This window comes from Lygodium microphyllum, chromosome 15 (assembly GCF_053477565.2).
Source record: "Lygodium microphyllum isolate KBCC chromosome 15, Lygodium_microphyllum_v1.1.10, whole genome shotgun sequence".
In the NCBI taxonomy this organism is placed as follows: domain Eukaryota; kingdom Viridiplantae; phylum Streptophyta; class Polypodiopsida; order Schizaeales; family Lygodiaceae; genus Lygodium; species Lygodium microphyllum.
The window spans coordinates 108769740-108789243 of NC_141149.1; the positions used below are offsets into that span (position 1 = coordinate 108769740).

At 37.8% G+C, this 19504-nt stretch overlaps 1 protein-coding gene across 3 annotated transcripts in view; it reads left to right on the top strand.

Moving 5' to 3' along the window:
• LOC148024892 (uncharacterized) overlaps positions 1 to 19504 on the top strand; it is a 67758-nt gene that overhangs the window by 42412 nt on the left and 5842 nt on the right. For 2 of the 3 annotated variants that reach the window (XM_087694561.1, XM_087694562.1), the window contains exons 7-8: positions 8635 to 8733; positions 8846 to 8935. In XM_087694561.1, the coding sequence (XP_087550687.1) occupies positions 8635 to 8733; positions 8846 to 8935 (189 nt within the window). Of the gene's footprint in view, positions 1 to 8634; positions 8734 to 8845; positions 8936 to 9125; positions 9214 to 9364; positions 9982 to 19504 lie in introns of those variants that run through there. The other variant, XM_087694563.1, reaches the window with a different exon arrangement.

The following is a 19504-nucleotide window of genomic DNA, read 5'->3' on the forward strand; positions in this document are numbered from 1 at the left end:
TACATTTGTTAAAGATAGCGGTCATTGCACTAGTATACAACCAATCACAACTGTACAAATCCACAACTATAAAAATTGTACTCATTGCACTAGTAAATTATTGAGCATAACTACAAAAATACAACGTGTATAGTAGGTTGATCATAGAAGTATCCATATGGAATCTAAAAGATCTTCAAGCCACCTCTAGTTATGTGAGCATATTTGTACCAAGGAAGCAGAAGTTGTACAATCCTGAAGGTACTATAGTACCACATCCTAGGTGGGTGTTCAGTGTTCACATAGGGAAAAACCCCTTTTCCAGCTAGAAGGTAAGAAGTGCACGTGGTTAATGGAAAATTTACACCAAAACAATGTAGGAGCATGTTGAGTGCACCAAACCTCCTTGGAGTGAATGATATGAACATGTACAAGGAGTGGGAGCTCAATTCCCCAATGGTAGTTAGCCTAAAGCCTTGTGGAAGGCCTCTTGAAAGAGATTTAGTAAATAAATCTGCCAAATTGTTTTGTGTAAGGACATAAACCAAGTCAATCTCTTCTACACAGAGTCTCTCATTGACATAATGATAATGCACCTCAATGTGCTTAGTGCTGCCATTCGAAAGGTAAAATATGTTTCTAGATAGCTATTAGATACTTTGTGGGTCTGTAAATAGCATGTTCCTCTTCCTAGCAAAACTCGAGCAACTAGAAATGCTCAATCTCATCTTGTTGCACAGGCTCTTGTTGCTATAGCATGTAATGGAGAGTCTATTTCTTTTGATGATGCTTCTTAGAATGAGGATTGGATGACAACCATGCAGTGAGAGTTGGATTCTATACACAAAATTGACACATGGGAGTTATATGACTTCCCTTTTTGGTAAACGTGCCATAGGCACAAAGTAGTTTTACAATTGAAACACAAATCTGATGGTAGTGTTGATTTCTACAAGGTATGTTTGACACATGGGAGTTATATGACTTCCCTTTTTGGTAAACGTGCCATAGGCACAAAGTAGTTTTACAATTGAAACACAAATCTGATGGCAGCGTTGATTTCTACAAGGTATGTCTTATTGCCAAATGATATGCCTAATAACATGGGATTGACTATGATGAGACGTTTGCACCCACTTCATATATGACTACCATTTGCAATATCATTGCTTTGACTGCCCATTTTGATTGGCATGTGCATTAGTAATATGTGAAAACTTCTTTTTTGAATGGTGATCTTCATGAGGAGGTTTATGCCACTCAACCTCTTGGCTTTGTTTAAAAAGACTTAGAGAGCAAAGTGTGCCGGTTGCATAAGGCTCTCTATGGTTTTGAAACAAGCATCTAAAGATACATGCATGTTTGATTGCTCTTGGCTTCAGTAATTCACACACTAATAAGCACACTTTATATATGCAAAGGTGAGGATAATCTCTTGATTTTCATTCTTGGTGTGGATGAAATGTTGTTGATTGGACCTCATGAGACACAGATTGTAGCTTGAATTGCAGCATGCATTTGATGTCATGGATCTTGGCCACTTGTACTACTATGTTGACATATAGTTTATTGCAATTGAGAGGGGCATTGTTTTGTGACAGTCTACATACATTGGGCAGCTCCTTGAGCGTTTTTAGATGCAAGACTATAAGGCTATCTCTACTCGGGTTGAGATAGGCTACATCTTTACACTTGAGGATGCAAGAGATTCATTTGATGGTTCTCTTTATCAACAGGCTATTGGATGTCTATTGTATTTGTGTAATACATGGCTATATATTCAGTTTAGGATTTCTCACTTGTTGTGATTCATACACAACCTTGGTACTATGTATCGGCAAACGGTCAAACATGTCTTTTGCTATGTTAAGGGCACTCATTGAGCCTTTTCTATCCTCTTAGATTGCATGCATTCATAGATAATGATTAGGCTAGATGTTTTGTTTGATGCACGAGTGTCCACTAGTATTGTTTCATACTTGGTGATTCATGTATCCCTTGGTTGGACAAGAAATAGTCTATAGTGGCCTCATCTAGCTGTGAAGCTGAATACAAGGCAACATTTGTAATTACATTGGAATTTGTACAAGGATCGAACACCTTTTGGTGAATGCTAGTATGAGAAAGCAGTCATCCACTCCTATATATATTGATTGTGAGAGTGCCATGGCAGTTGTGAGAGATCCAATTTTTCATACTGACATTAAGCACATTGAGATGCAGTATCATTATGTCAAAGAGAGGCTCCATGTAGGGGAGATTGATTGGTTTATATCCCTATATAGGACAACTTGGCAAATGTGTTTACAAAAGCTCTCTCTAGTGAGAAGTTTAAGGCCTTTCACAAGGCTTTAGGCTTACTACCATTTGGGATTGATTACCTAATTCCCTATGTATGTTCACATTGTTCACTCGAGGGGGCTTTGTTACATTCCTTTGTAGCTTTGGTGTGAGCTTTTGCCTTCTCTCTCTCCCCCTCTCTCCCCCCCCCCCCCCCCCCAAAAAAAAAAAAAAAAAAAAAACCACAAATCTATGCATGCTTTCTACCTTCTAGCTAGAGAAGGATTCTCCCCAGTATGCACACCTATCAATGGATACAAAACTTTAATAGCTTAGGTATAGTATTGTCATTATCATTCTAACATTAGTGGATGTGATATTCTAGCATCTCTCTTCTCTCTTAATATTCATTTGTTCAATGTGAGTATGTGTGTATATGCTTGTGCTGTTGAAGCCTAACCTAATAGGATGTTTCAGCAACTCTTCTCTCTTGTTGCTTGCTTGTTCAGTCTGTGTGTAAATGCTGCTAAATCCTAACCTAACATGGAGTACAAATAGGCTATTAATCTTGCATCTGAAAATACTCATGGAGCTACCCAATCTACTTAGTGTTTCAAAAGAATGTCCATCTCAACTGTAGTGAATTGTATGCCAAGATAATAGTACAAATGGCAAAGATTTGTAGTATTGAATGAACACTGTAATGCAATCTTTAACGTTGCAGTATTCATCTCACAGGTTCTAGTAAATAGCGTATCATTGACATAGAGAATGAGAATGAAGAGAGAATCTTTTTTCTTGTAGATATAACATGCTCTCAATGTGTGAATATTGAAACCAAGAGCAATCAAGTCCGTACGTATCTTCTTGTACCATGCTCTAGGATCTTGTTTCAAACCATCAACATTTAGAATGGGAGGCTTCACATCCAATGAATGCACATGCCAATCAAAATGGGCAGCTATAGCAATAACACAATGTATGGTGGTCATAGGTGAAATGGGTGCAAACTTTCGATCATTATTAATCTCGTGCTATTAGGTATGCCCTTTGGTGACAAGATGTAGTGATCAATGCTACTATCATATTTGCATTTTACTTTGTAAACCCATTTTGTGTCTATAGCACACTTGCTAGGAGGCAAGTCACATAACTCATGCACCATTTTTTTGTATAGAATGTAACTCTTGATTGTATTATTGTAATCCAATGTTCATTGTGAGAAACATTATCAAAAGAAATGGGCTCTTCATTACAAGCAATAATAATAAGAGCTTGTGCAATAAAATGACCCTAAGCATGTCTAGTGGTTGCTTAAGTTTTGCCAAGTAGAGGAATGGATTGTTTGTTATTTTGCAAGGTATTCAGTTGCCATCTAGGAACATGTTTAGCCGCTCGAGTGGTAGCCCTTTCATGATGAATATCATCGTCAACAATTTCTTGATCAATGGGCAGAATATCAAGTTGTTGATTTTCACGCAAAGATGACTAATTTTGCCATTTTAGCTAGCTAGAATAGACCATTTTCATGTGACCTTACTAAAGTAGAGGCAATAGGTTGTCAAGATATCCATTGGACTTGTAAGTGGTTGATTTTTGTAGTCAAGAAAGGGTGACTTGCATTTTTTGCAAACATCGCATTTATACTCACAAATTTTTTTGCTTGTAGAGGGTTGATACAAATGGTACCTTTTGCTCTTTGCACTATTACCAATGAAAATGCACTTGATAGCTTTATCTTGAAGCTTTGTCTTTTTGGTTGTTATACCAAAGCATATGCTAAACAATCAAAGACATATATAGGTCACGAGTGGTTTATGGCCACGCTAAGCCTTATAAGGAGTACAATTCACTCATTGCTTTGGTGGGGCTTTGATTTAGCATGTGTATTGCACAAATAATATCATCAAGCAAAAAATTTGGGGGCAGCTTATTTTGTGAAATCATGCAACATGCCATCTATATAAGAGTCCGATTGTTTCTTTTAGCTACATCCTTTTGTTGTGGTGTATAAGGCATAGTACACTGATGTATAATGCCCCTTTTAGCCAAAAAAGTAAATATTCATGTGAATCTCGGCCTTGATTAGTACGGAGAGTAATCAACTTGCAACCACTATTATTTTCAGCCAAGGCAAGGAAGGTCTTAAAATATGCGAACACATATGATTTGTGCTTCAGTACATATAACTAATAACAATAGGTTATGTTATTAATGTAGGTCACGAAATACAAACATCCCTCAATGGATTTGATACGCATGGGTCCATAAACATCACTATGCACAAGCTGTAATCTTTAATCAGCATGCATAGATCCGATTTTGGAAAAAAAGGCATGATGCATTCTGCCAAGTATAGAATTCTCACATATATTACGAATAGGTGTTTTCAATGGGGAAGATCAAGCACCATATTTTTGCTTCTCAAGCGAAGCAAATAGCCATAATTGAGATTACCAAACCGAACATGCCACAACTCAGTGTCATCAATAATCATGACATTAACCCATAATGCATTCTTTGATACTCTCCTCTTATACAAATCAAGTTGATATAGGGCATTGTACAATGTGCTTGGGACAACAAAGTCATCCCTATCACAACAATCATAGATACTCCATCAATCCATATGGAATTTAACCATACCAACACGTGCAAGGGCTGAATTGGAAGCAAATTTTTCTTATGCCTTGCATATATAAGAACTTTTGAAGCATGACAATACCCCCATTTACCACAACAACTAGAGTTTGGCCAATACCCCTGATTGCATATAAAGTATTGTTAGGACATATGATGGATCTTTCCTTTTGTACATCTGCATATGGTACAAACAAATCATGAAAAGAGGTAATGTGCTTTGAAGCACTACTATCAAAATACAATGTATTCTTATTTTTAGCCACTGCTGAACACAGTGCATGAGATGATGAATCATAAGAACAACGCACAACAAAGGCATAATATTGTCTAATGTCCAAATAGACTAAACGTGCTTCTGCATCCTTCACATTGGCTGAATTTTTAGCAACCATCATATTCGCTTGCTTTTTCTTTGCATTAGCTATCCTTTTTCTTCATTCCTCAATGAAATAGCCCATTTTTCTGCAATAGTTGCACATTTTCTTTTTGATATCCTCATCTTTAGTGCTTTGAAAGTTTGAAGAAGAGGTTGATTTGCCTTTGCCCTTAGAGTTTGTTTGTTGCCATGATTCTCTCTTCTTTTTATGGCTAGTTGTTGCAGATGCATGATTATCCATGGTCATATTGGATTGATTGATCCATGACTACTCCTCTTGCATTAGGAGTGATACCAACTCATCAAATATATATCTACTGGCATTTCCTTTGGCAAGCAAGTGGGAATTGTGAAGGAAATTGAAGCCAATTAAAAAAACCGCCAAATTTTGGTGGGAAATTTTGTGATTTTGGTTGAAAGTCCCAAATTTCTAGTGGGAACCAAGGTTGGCGGTGCTAGTAGTGAATAGATAGTATGGGTTGAGGCAAGAGCTAGGTAGAGGTAGTGTCGGGAGATGGGTAAAGGTGGCAATGTGCATGGGTGTATGGTGGTTGTTCATGTAAAGATAAGGCTGCAGCGCGCATAGACGTAGAAGTGGTGCGTTTGAAGATGACGGTATGGGGGTTGCTAAGTAGGCTATAGTCTGGAGGCTGAGTGCAAGATTCAATGGCAAGCTTTGATACCATTGTTGGATTTGTTGGATCATCACAACCGAAGCTCAACCACACATATGCACTCGTAGTTTTAGGTAACAACATGAGAAGAGTGTTGGAATGTCACATCCACTATGTGAGAATGAATGATAGAAAATACAACCCCTAAGGCACCATAGTATCACACCCAAGGTGGATGTTCACAGAGGAAAAAACTCCTCCAACTAGAAACTAAAAAGTACCTATGGATAAGGGAGTGTTTGCACTAGAAATTTGTTCCCGTATTCTTCTCTTGGCTGAAGCACAGGGGATATCGCTCAGTTGTTGACAGAGCGCCATCCTTGCAAGTGGATCATTGAACTTATGGATTAGGTGTCTAATTATTTAGGCACCCATATTTGGATGTGAGTCTTATAACATGCTTTAAGACATTGCTTAATATCTCGGACATCTTTTCGGATTTTTTAAATCAAATCAAGCAAGTCCACCAATATTAAGTGAGTTAAGCCTAGACATGCAAATTGAAGTTGCTTCCAAAACAATACTTTTCAAATCACATGCCCAATATATGTAAGAAAACAAGAACATGCGACTACATTCCCCATCAACCATTAATACTAGGTGTTAAGGCCATAACGAGTGGGAGAGTAAAGTGTAATAGATGCATCATCTCTCTCTTGAGTATCGTGCAATGCCCCGGATCTATGCTTTGATGAGCTTGGTTAAGCCCAGGCTCCAATTGAAAAGCATCGAGTTAAAGTTCTAACAAATGAGGTGATTCTATCAAATCATGCTTTGATGAGTTCAAGTGAGGCCCAAATCAATTGAAGTTGGTTCCAACTAAAAAGCATCAAGTTAAAGTTGTAACAAATGAGGCAATTCTATCAAGTCATCCTCCTCCATCCATTTCGCATCAAGTTGTATTATTTATAGAAATTCCTTAAGTTGACCGTCCTTTCCTTATGTGTCAACATCTACTCAAGAATTGAGATTTCATTAAGTTCCTCATCCTTAGGCTGCATCTCATCATCAATATCCTTAGGCATATCACCACGGAAAGGCCTAAGAAGACTTAGATGAAAAACATTGTGAATTTTTCCATGGTTAGGTAGCTTCAACTATGGAAAGGCCTAAGAAGATTCAAATGAAAAGCATTGTGAAGTTTTCTTGATCGGACAGCTTCTCACCGTGGGAAGGCCTAAGAAGACTTAGGTGAAAAGCATTGTGAATTTTTCCATGATCAAGTATCTTCAACTATAAGCCATCTCATTTATCCTTTGCAACACTTGGAAAAGCCTATATCTCATGCTGAGTCAGGGTAAAAGATACTCTTTACCCTTCTTTCTCTTTAACCTAACCTTTTCAAAGTGTAACAATACTTATTCACCCTTTATGAATGCCAAAGCTTTGTGGTGTTTGTCAGCTGCTGTATTGTGCTTTGGTCCAGTCTTTTGGAGAGCTATCTTTATTTTGACATAAGCTTTAATCAATACTCTTGACATACTTATCAGCCTCAAAGATCTTATCCTATGTATGCCAACTTTTAATTCAATGAAAGTTTCACATTACACCTTTTCTCCTTTTGCCTTTCCCTTTTACAATGTACCACGTAGCTTGTAATTGCCTAGTGTCAAATTCTTCACTACTTATGCAATGTTCACCATGCCAAGAGCTAGGGGTACCAGAATTAAAGTTCTTTTCATTAAAAACCTTGGTGAAGTTTAATTAAATCATTAAGTTCATTTCTCATTTTGTTGACACTAAGGAACTAGTGACTTTGAGTTGACGCACTAAATTGTAGGTGGTGAGGTAAAGTGATATTGCCTATGAATGTACAATGTTCGAGAAAAACATCAAACTTGTCAATAGTGTTTAAATTGATGTTTCCTATGGGAAGGTTTGTGACAACTTCACACCGTTTTTGAGAGGGACGATGAGATACTTCTATTTTTTAATGGATGGGACATGCTTAATCCATAATTAAATGTGTCCTCATGCAGTGTTGGTTTGTCAAACCCTACCTCTAACGGACCATGTCATATGTGGTGCACTAGTTTGATGTTTATGCCTTGCATAAGTAATGGGTTCTGCTCTTGCTTAGATTTCCAGTTATAAACATTACATATAAAAACATGGTATGTCTAGTTCAAAAACATGATTCAAAATTCAGCCGATTCTAAATTCTATGGAACGTGCATGCAAACAAGAAGGTCCATGTGCTAGCAAAAGGTGAGGAGGAAATCCAAAATAGGTGATTCATGCATGCTTGGGCTTGTCACAATGATCATGAACACAGATTTGTTCAGATGCTTCCTGTGTGGAAACTGATTGAGGATACACTGCCATTGCAGATGTTTTCAAAGCAACCTCACCTAAAATTAGGAAGACAATACTCAGTGCTAACCATCAAAAATTTGTGACATGTATACAGAGGGACGGAGAGGGGGAGGAAGAGGAAGAGGAAGAGAGCGGTGTACCATAATTTGTATTCCTAATTTTCTCACAAACACTCCTCTTTACTAGCGGGCTCAAAATGAATAAAATATGCATGTGGTGGTGGTGGGGTCTGTGCGTTTTGAAACTAGTCTATTGACTTCGGGAAGTAGGTCTGTCTGCCTAATGCTTGTGTTCACCATTTCATCATGGTACAATAAGCTGTTTCATTCTGATTATTTTTTATAATTTTCTTTTTCTGTGTGGCAGTGTGTAGAGATACAGCTAGGGATGGCTATTAATAACTTGAAGGCTACCTTGGCTGTGAAACGCCGTTTAGCGTGCGAACAAGTGAAATACTGGCAGCAGGTCTTAGTTGCATCTTTTGATTGCACAAAATAGGAGGTGCGAGTTATGAATGGGCTACTTTTGAAATATGTTTTTTTTTTTGAAAAATCCTCACTGTAACCTCTGTGACCAGGCCTATGACAATATCAGCAGCATCAATCTGGGTGGTGTTTGGGGAATCAAGCATCAATCCTTCACCCATTGGAAACTTTCAGAGGCAAAGGTGCTAAGTAGTCCTTACTGATATTTATTATTGATTGTTTTCGCCCTGAAAGAAGGCGCACATGCATTTTAAAAAGGCCATGCTCGTCGTTTTTTTGTTATGGTTCTGAGTTTCTTATAAGCTATATGGCACAAACATTTTGTATATTTGGATTCTTATGCTCATTTTAAACATCAAACAAGCTGCACAGACTGCAAGCACAGGGCAGTACGCTTCCAGCCCTGTCAGGAAACCTTTAAGATGTTGAACAGCTTGAAGCAGCTCAGACAGCAAACAAGGTGTGGCATATGTTTGTGGTTGCTCCCATTAGCAATCTTGTGAACTATATGTGTTTAGGAGGGTCTATAGAAAATGCTTATGTGACTTTATAGACAGTTGCCTACTGAGAAAACTGCTAAACCAGTCTCCACACCAACTCATATCTGCCAGATTTCTACTAAGGCAAGAACTTTTGGATCTGAAAAGAGCTGTGGAGGTACCCAGGCTTTAAGGAGCTGTCATGGGGACACTGGAAGTCAATCTGTTAGTACCTATTCTAATATTCATTAGGCAGATCCATCCTCTCCTGGAATCTTGTCATATAGAATTTTAATAAACCAACCATTATCTTTTGGCCCCTAAAAGAAAATGAACTGGTTACAGTGGTTCCCTGGACCCTATACAGGGTATCAAATATGTTGACAAGATGCTGCTCGGTCTTTTGGGTGAAGTGTGTGAACTGTAAAACAGACATTACTGGGAAAATTAGACACATGATCGTTTAATTCTCAACATGATTGGCTACATGCTAAGCAGACACACGAGGTCACGAGCAAGTTAAATGTCATCAATTGACTTAGAATTTTGAGACTTATGTAATGCATTCAAAAAATAATAATTTCAAATGGAAGGGACCAAGGGAAAATGGGACTTTCATTACCTTGTGAAACTCCTCGGACTGAGTTTCCGAGGAAGAAGGCCTCTATACCATTATGCAATAAAGATTGCAAGGCTGAATGCTACAAAACATAGTGCACACATGAGGTAGACCAATTGGAACTGACGTCACGAAAATCTCTCTTCAGCTTTATCTCGGGCGCAAAATGATTAAGCAAAAAAAATCTAGGAAATGTAGACCTGACATTCCAACCACCCCTCTTCAGCTTTGTTTTGGGAACCAAGTGATGAAGCGAAGTCATGAAGGATGACCATGATTGGGGCGAGAGTAATCCTGGCTGCTCATAGTGGTCAGTGTATGAGATGGGTGCCAGATCAGTGTATGATGGATACATCGAGGAGGTATATATGGTAGAGTAAGTGGGCATCAAGTTGACCCTAAGGAAACAAAGATTGCAAGCTTAAGAATGCACTATACGATCACGACAGGCCCTGCAAATATGGAGTGATGGTTTCTTCCAGAAATTGTTTTGAGCAAGGACACTGTCATAGTTGTACTATATTGATGACTTGATTGATGTGTTCAAGACCTGACTTTAATGGACATGGTAGGACCTCTTAGCAGATTGAGTGCTTGGGATGTCATGCATGCTAATCATGATTGGCATGATTAAGCACAAAGTAGTGGTAACATTGGAAGAGATCCTTGCAAGTTGTCTATGTGGGAAGTATTAGATTTTGTGCTTGGGGAATGTGTGGATTCCTGTAAGGTTGTATTATTTGGAAACGTGTGTGCATTTGTTGGGGGGGGGGGTGTGTGTGTGTGCATACATACCGACATACATTTATCATCTTTACAATTTGTTAGTCTTGCATGCAAGGGCATGCTATTGTAATGGTTAAGGGAATCTAGCTCGTTCTTGAGGGGGGAAATACCCTAAAGTAACTAGCACTTTGTCTTGTATTGCTAAGGGTTGAATTACACTGAGATCCAACCTGATCTCCTTCAATCTTCATCACAGATGCAAGTATCATGGCATTGAGATGTGTCCTTACTCAAGAAGGTCGTCCAGTCGCATATTCTTCTCGAAAGCTGAAACCTTATGAGAAAAATTATGCTACGCATGACTTAGATCTTTTAACAGTCATCTATGCCTTGAAACGTTGGCGTCAGTATCTGTTGGGCAGAAAGTTCACACTTGTGACTGATCACAAAAGTCTTAAATGGATCTTCACACATCCAGATTTGAACATGAGACAGAGGAGATGGATTGAAGTGCTTTAGGAATTTGATTTTGAGATCAAGTTTCGCCTTGGAAAGGAAAACGTGGTAGTTGATGCCTTGAGCAAGAAATCATTCATCAATGTTTTATTCTTAGAATATCCTAGCAACAAAGGATTTCTTGCTAGCCTAATTTCCATGCCAAGCAATCCCATCTTGGAAGCAATGGCTATAGAGATTCCCAATGACACAGATTATCTGGAGTTAAGAGAGACCATCAAAGTAGGAGGTGACGGTTCAAAATTAGAACCTAGATACAAACATTATCACCTTGAAGGAGAGCTGTTGTACTATCAGCATAGGCTATGTGTGCCTAACAATTGGGACCTCAAAAATGAGATTCTCTGGGAGGCCCATGACAGTCCCGTAGCTGGACACCCCGGCTATGCTAAGGCTGTCAACGCTGTTAGGAAAAGCTATCACTGGCCAAGAATGAAAGCTGATGTTCTGAGGTACATGACTCAATGCTTGAGTTACCAGCGAGTCAAGGTAGAAAGGATCAAACTTCATGGGGAGTTACAGCCACTTGATATTCCACAAATGAAATGGGAATGTATTAGCATGGACTTTGTGGTTGGCTTTCCTACAATGCAGGGAGGTTATGATTCTATCCTAGTAGTTGTGGATTTGCCAACAAAGGTTGCTCATATCATCCCAGTAAAGACTACCTTCAAAGCATCTGACATTGCTAGGTTATTTGTCAAGGAGATCTTCCGACTGCATGGACTGCCAAAGAGGATAGTCATTGATAGAGACTCACTGTTCATGTCCAAATTTTGGACTCGTCTCTTTTAGGCTATTGGAACCCAATTGTGCTTCAATACTGCCTATCATCCACAAACAGATGGGCAAACTAAACGGGTCAATCAAGTACTGGAGGACATTTTAAGGGCTTACTATAGTAGAGAGCCTAAGAAGTGGATCCAATATCTTTCCTTGGTGGAATTCGCCTATAATGCCTCATACCAGCAAAGCATTGGCATGACTCCCTTGTTATCCATAGCAATGAACAAACTTTCAAACCAATTTACCCCTTGGTTTACTTGGGGACTGGCCTTCAATGTACTCCTTGGATGACAAATTCTGCCTCAAACTTAATGTTAGCTAGTTGCCCTCTTGAACTTCTTTGAAATCCCCATATTTCAGCTGCTGAATTTCAAGTACTAGCCCCTACATTCTAAGCACTCTTCCTAGGATAGTTGGTAAACCTAGTTTTCTGCTGTAAATTAGGGTTTAGCAGTAGAAATTCTTTCATTGCACCCACTTGGGATTGAATTTGATTGAGATCTCTTGAGAGAAGCTGTGAATTGGTTGAAAGAATGGAGAGGAAGTTGGAGAGAAATTTCAGAGTTTCATCACTAAAATTGTTTGAACTTTAATGTTGCCTTGTTGTGAATGGCTAATTGACCATAGCCTAGCATCAATAGGAGCCCCACATGCAGTCATTTGCCCTTGTGGGCCCCAAACTTGGTGTCATCTGTCTGTGACAATCTATAGGGGTTGTCACTTGCCTTCACTGGCCTCTTGATCAGCAAGAGGCAGCTCTTTGACATACTTTAATGGCTAGGCTGATCACCAATGGCCGAAAAATTGCAGCAACAACTCTCTCTTTTTCTCTTTCAACCTCTACAATGCTAGAATGAGACTCCACCGTCCTTATATAGTCTTTCCCTCACTTGTATGGAAAGGTTTTGCCAAGTGGCAACCTTCTAATTGCATTTTCAGCAATTTTCAGCCCAATTAAATTAATTTCTTAAATTAATTTTTAAAATACTAAATTTGAAAGTTAATTTAAGCATTAATTCTTACTCAAAAACATAACTATACTAACCAGGAATTAAATTGGCTCTGCCAATTTGTCATCCAAGCAATGGTCAACATTTATTAGCCTTGAACTGGCATTAATTAATTAATTAATACCTAGTTTCTAATGTTACCACTAACATTAATGGCTAATAAAATCTTCTAAGCTAAAATTTGACACACGGTATCACCTAGTACCTATGAAGGATAACTTATTATAAGTTTTTTCTTCGATACCCACTGATTTCTCAAGGTGCTTGGCCCATCATTGTGAAATAATCAACTTGCACATTACATGTGTACCTCACATTTGCACATTTGATTAACACTTAATCAAATGCTAAGCAAAGTATCAAATTTGACATGGTTTTGACAGAGACCTCTCCCTTGAAATCCTTGCAAAAGCCCTTGATTGAACAACAATAAGCAAAGCATCAAATTATCACATTGTCGTGACAGACCTCTCCCTTGAAATCCTTGCAAAAGCCCTCGATTGCACAATAATTTGTCAAAAGTATCTGTGTCCATTATTGGAAGTACATCCTAGCATCATAGTCAAACAACATGTTCACCTATTCCTTGCAATCCCCACACATGCATCATAACCACTATTCGAACCATAAGGGATGCATCTACATGCCAAAACCCAACACTGTTCTAACCACCAAGACAAAGTAATGCATAAACTATGCATAATCAATGTCTCATTGCAATGATGTATCACATGATACTCAGCTATAAACCACCTATAACTTATGCAATTATACATTGCATACCATCCATGTGTCTCATGCATGATGTAACCAGTCTTCCTTCAATGAATGGATGGTAATCCCGTTATTACAACTTAATTACAACACTAAGCATTTATTGCAAAACTGAAAATACAAATTTACCTACTAATCTTTGGACAATGGACACCCGGTTGGCCCAAAACCACTAGTGCCTCTTTTGGTATTTCTTCAGCTTTATTGAAGTAGAGTTGTTTTACAATGGGATTCTTCCAACCTCCCTTCACAATCTAAACTCCCCTTGCTGTCCAAATTGTCCAACAAATCTTCAATCTGATTTGCCTCTTGATTTGGGCAATCAATTAGCCTTCACCTACTTCGAGAGGATGGAAATGCCTCAAATTTGATGGTTGCTAGTCATCTACTTGATTTCAGCTGAAAATCACCTTCAGCCCTGAATAATTCAAGTTTCGGAGTCATCAATGTTTCTCACGATGTGTTTTCAGCAGGAATGAATGGTCCTTTCTCTCTCTAAGCCTTCGTTTCTTGCTCTCCCAACCTTCTCCATATTTTTCTTGGCTTCCCTTATGAAATTTAATAAGTAGCAATCTTTCTAAATAAATTTCTAGCATTATCCACATTATTATATTAATTTTTAGTCTAAAATTATTAAAAATTAATATAATAATTATTTTAGTATTTAAAAAAAAGTTAGACCAGCAAATAATTAAATTGGCTAGGCCACTTTATCTCCGGAGTGTCTATGTGTCATTTTTTGACCATTAGATCGGGGCTAAGTACCATTAAAGACCACATCTCTAGTGTCACCAATTGACACTTATGGCCAAATAAATAACTCAGGCTAATAACTGGCACCAGATATTGCCTAGTATTTGTGCGATATAATTAATTGTAACTTTTATCTTTTGACATTCGTTGATTCTCTCGGGTGTTGGACTCCTTAATTTGCACTAATCTCAGTTGCTTCTCACATGTGTAAGCGTGGGGAAGAATGTAAGAATGACAATACTTTGAACTTAACAAACTTGATCCATTATCACTATGAAAATTAGAAAATAGATAGAGAGAGAGAGAAAAGGGTTGATACCACATTGAGAAGGAAATTGCTCCACATAGCCCTGTTGTAATTTTGAAAATTAGAGTTTAAAAATCCTAATTTTTACAAACTCCAAGTAGCATGTTGATTTTCTTTTTTAGTGCTTGGATTAGATTAAGCTAAGTAGAAAGTGCTTCTTGGATGAGAGATAGATAGGAGAGTACAAAGCATGTTACTGAAATTTCAGCATGAGAGCTTATTTCAAATGAAAAGAGAGACCTTCAATATATAAGTGTGGGACTTGGTGCTCAAAAGTGAAAAGTAGAGGTTACAAATGATAAGTGTAGGGACACTTTTCTCTTCAAAATGACTCATGTCCTATTTTGTTACATGTCACTTTTCTAGAGAAAAAAGCTTTCAAACCTTCTACTCTAAAAATTTCTCAAATGATTAAGAATTTGAGATAGTTATTGAAGACAAAATTTATCCTTGCGAAATTCCGGAGTCTTTGACATGAACAAAATTTTCATTTAAGTAACTTCTAAAAATAGTACATTCTCTATTTTTGGAATTGCCAAAATTAGCTTTTGAAAAAACCACCCTTTATATGGGCTTCTAGTAAATGTGACTATTTAAGTGTGAAAGTCTTAGTCATCTAAGCTTTCTAGTCAATCTGACTATTCGACTAAACTTTTAATTTCTCTTGGGCATCTTGTCAATCATGACTCGACTATAATTATAGGGAATTTTGGCCATTGACTACACTTAAATAAAAATATAAACATTTAATCATATTTTGAAACACTTAAATAATACAAATTGTCTCTCTAAGTACATGAGCATCAAATTAATTTGGAAACATTGAGCCAATATGTCTTGGTAACATTTGATATTAAAAAGTTTGTTTCATCTCTCCCCCTTGAAATCTATCTTGTCCTCAAGACGTTGCTTGAAGTATTTTGATTCTACAACTTCTTTATAAGTTGCAAGTATTTTTGGATAATCTTTAAAATACTTTTTTGATATCCATTTAGAATCTGAATGAGAGTAATTTTTAAATTTTAGAAGAAATTTTCTAGAAATGTTTTTCTCGTTTCTCGATCATATGAAAGACTATTTGCTTTGGTTGAAGTATATCTTCATGTTTATCTATTTTGTATAGATTCTCTATTATAGGTTCTGATGGTGAAGAACTTTCATAAGGCTTCAAAAGATGGATATAAAAAGCGGCGTGAATTCTTCAATGTTTTGGAAGTTGTAACCTGTAACAAATATCATTAATATTTTTAGTACTTGAAAGAAATGACACATAATTTTTTATTGCGAGCTTAGTGACTTGGGATGAAGACTTCTTAGATTTTCTTAGACGAGCTTTATCAAATTTCAGCCATACCGAATCTCATTTTTGTGAAATCATGTGCCTCCTATGCTTATATGTTGGATAGCTCATTTAACTTGGTCAAAAGCTATATTTAAATTACGCATGAACAGCATGAAATATCTCCTCCTATGTTTTGAGAATAGATAGTAAGAGTGATTATTAAATATATGATCTCAAATTGTGCTTTATTTGTAGAATTATGAATTGTATTGTTATAGGCACATTCTATTAAAGATAAATACTTATGGTAATAGCACTTTAGTATATCCAATTTTATGAGATTGGTTCTCTCACTTTGATCATGTATTTGAGGATGATAATAAGAAGAAAAAATAAACTTTATATCCAAATTTTCAAAAAGAGCTTATCTAAAGAGACTAGTGATTTATGGATCTCTATTACCCACGATGGATTGTGGTAACCCATGATACTTAAAGATTTGTTGAGTTAGTATTTTAGCCATATGTGGAGACTTGATAGCCTTCTTGATTGGGATGAAATGAGCTTGTTTGCTAAACCTATAAATAATAGTCTACATGTGATCATTGCCGTTTGTTGATTTTGGCAAGCCAAAAATAAAATCCATAGCAATGTTTTTCGAAGGTTGGCTCAGAATTGGTAATGGTTGCAAAAGCTCTGCAGGCTTTTGGCGATCAAACTTAATCTTTTGGCACACAAATCATTCTTTGACAAATTGTTCAATGGCTCGTCGAAGACTTCGCCAAAAGAATTATGTTTCAAGTGCCTTCGTTGGCCAAAATATCATGATGAGCCATGTAAGGAGCCGCATGACATTCTTCCATTATTTTAGGCCTAAAATCTTTAGTAACTCATAGCTTATTTTTCATTTAAAAAAATCCATCTTTGATAATATGAGAGTTGATCCTTTTACCAAGTTGTAAACTCTCTTAGATGATTTCTTTATCAAAAGCATATATGTCCCTTTACTAGTGAAATCTTACGATAAATCATGGATACTACATGAATTTGAGGTTTTCTTGACAGAGTATCAACTACCTTGTTTTGCTTTCAAGGAATACGTAGTATTTGGAAGTTAAACTAAGCTAAATAATTGGCCCATCGAATCTACTTCTCAAAAATCTTTGGTTGATTAAGAAAATGTCTTAGACTATCATGGTTCATCTTGCAGAGAAATTCTCCACCTAAAAGATAGTGTCTCTAATCTTTTAAAGCTTAAATGATAGCGATTAAACTCCTTTTCATAGATAATAGTGTTTTTTTTTGCATTTTGCAACCTTCTACTTGTATAAGCAACTACATTTCCTTCGTGGTTTAAGACTGCACCAATGTAATCTCCTAAAGAATCACATTCCACAAAGAAAAGTCTCGAAAAATTAGATATATTAAAAATTTGGAGCTTCAAAAGCTTTCTTCTCTAGTATGGTCCATTAGAATGTCACTGCTTTCTTGGTTAAATCATGCAATGGTTCAACAACCACTGCAAACCATTTAATGAATCTCTCGTAATATGAGTATAATATTAAGAAACTTCAAATTTTATGAACACTAGTCAATTTTGACCATTCTACAATAGCCTTGACTTTATAAGCTTATCTGATGAAGGTAGAAACTCTAGGTGGATGGTATCTAGCTCAACTTGCTCTCTGGTGAAGTGGAAATGAACTCCAATATGCCGCGTCCAAGGGTTAATGATGGGGTTACCGGCTAGTGTAATCACACTCTAGTTGTTGCAGTAGAGGATACTAGGTGCAATACATGGAAACTAAAGTACCGCTAATAAGCTGCTCAAGCAGATAGCCTCTGTGGTACCATCAAAGAAAGCTCTATGCTTAGCCTTGGCTGTGGAAGCCACCACCATCTCCTACTTACAGTTGGTCTAAAAGATGGGTGCCATGCCCAAGGTAAAGAGATAGGTGCCATGGGAACATTGGGTGTTAGGATCTCCTGTCCAATTTAAGTCAATGTACCCTTGTAAACATAAACTAGAATCATAAGTCATGCCATAAGAATAGATACACCACAAGTAAAAAGACATACAATAATTTACCTTGGTTGTAGGAACACGATATTGGTAAGGGATCGATGATGTTTATCACTGATGTGTTATGCCTAATGAGGTTCCATTTATCTTGGAAGGGTGTCATGACTCCACTTGTGGAGGGCACTTTGCTAGACGATTGGCTGCACAGGAAGCTGGCTGACCGCCGACCATCGCACCTGCTCATATCTTGCATGGTGACCCCCTCCTCCCACAAAATCTTAAGCTCATCGACTAATGGACGAAGATACACATCCATATTTATGACTTTGTAGCGGCTGGGGACGAGTAAGCTAAGGATGAGATGCCCTTTCTTTGTAGCGGACCATCATGAACATGGCACATTTTCTGTTGTTTGCAATAGAGCTCCCTTAGCACCTTTGGATCGAGACTGTTAAAAGTGATGCTCTACGACTCCATGCTGTGAAGGAGAGTTAGTAGAGGTAAGTTGGTGTGAAATGCCATGCTCTTGTAGAAACTTAAAGTACTCGTGGAAGATGAACTCACCTCCACTATCACTCCTCATGCATCTTACATGATGACCGGTCTGCTTATACACCAACTAAACCCAAGCAAAGAAATATGTCTAGGCAATGGACTTATGCTTGAGAAAGTACACCCATATGTATCTAGAATGATCATCCACAATTAAAAAGAAATATAGTGTGCTGTTTAAGGTGGCGGTGGATATCGGCCCACAAATACCAACACGAATCAATCTAAGAGGCATCTCAATTCTATGTAAAGATTGCTAAGGAAATGGGGTATGGTGCTGCTTTCCCAAGTCGACAAGCTTTTTAGATATCCTGCAATAGCTTCAGGCATAGAAGGCCATCAATCATTTGTCGATGTGAAAACTCACATAAAGAGGGTCATATTCGAGATGTCCTAAGCAAAACGCTAAATAAGCTCAATGCTCGTAGGTTTCTGTGTAGTTGCTAAAGCTTGGAAGTAGTGAAACTTAGAGCCCTTGGCCACCGGCTTGGAAAGAAACCGTGTCATGTGGTACAGGCCATTAGGTTGTGCCTTACTGCGAGCAATCACTAAACTAGCGTGAGAGTCAAGGATCTCGACTATGGTCGCTGTGAAGAAGATTGCTCATCCCAACCAGCAAAGGTGCTGAATGGATAACAAGTTCACCCCGAATTGGGGGACATAGTATACATCATCCAACGTAGCACGATTTGGGCCTTGGTCCGTGGCGAAACTAATGCGACCATGAGCCTCAATCTTGACCGAGGAGTTGTTCCCAACTCCGAAAATCTCCTAGTTGCAAGGGCTTAGGAAATGAAAATGTTCTTGAGGGGGTTCATATGATGATTAGATCCATTGTCCATAATCCAAGGAGTAGCTCAAGTACTCGGCTGTGATGAGTGAGTCTTTGCATTCATCTCGTCAAGAGGCAACTCATAAATATAC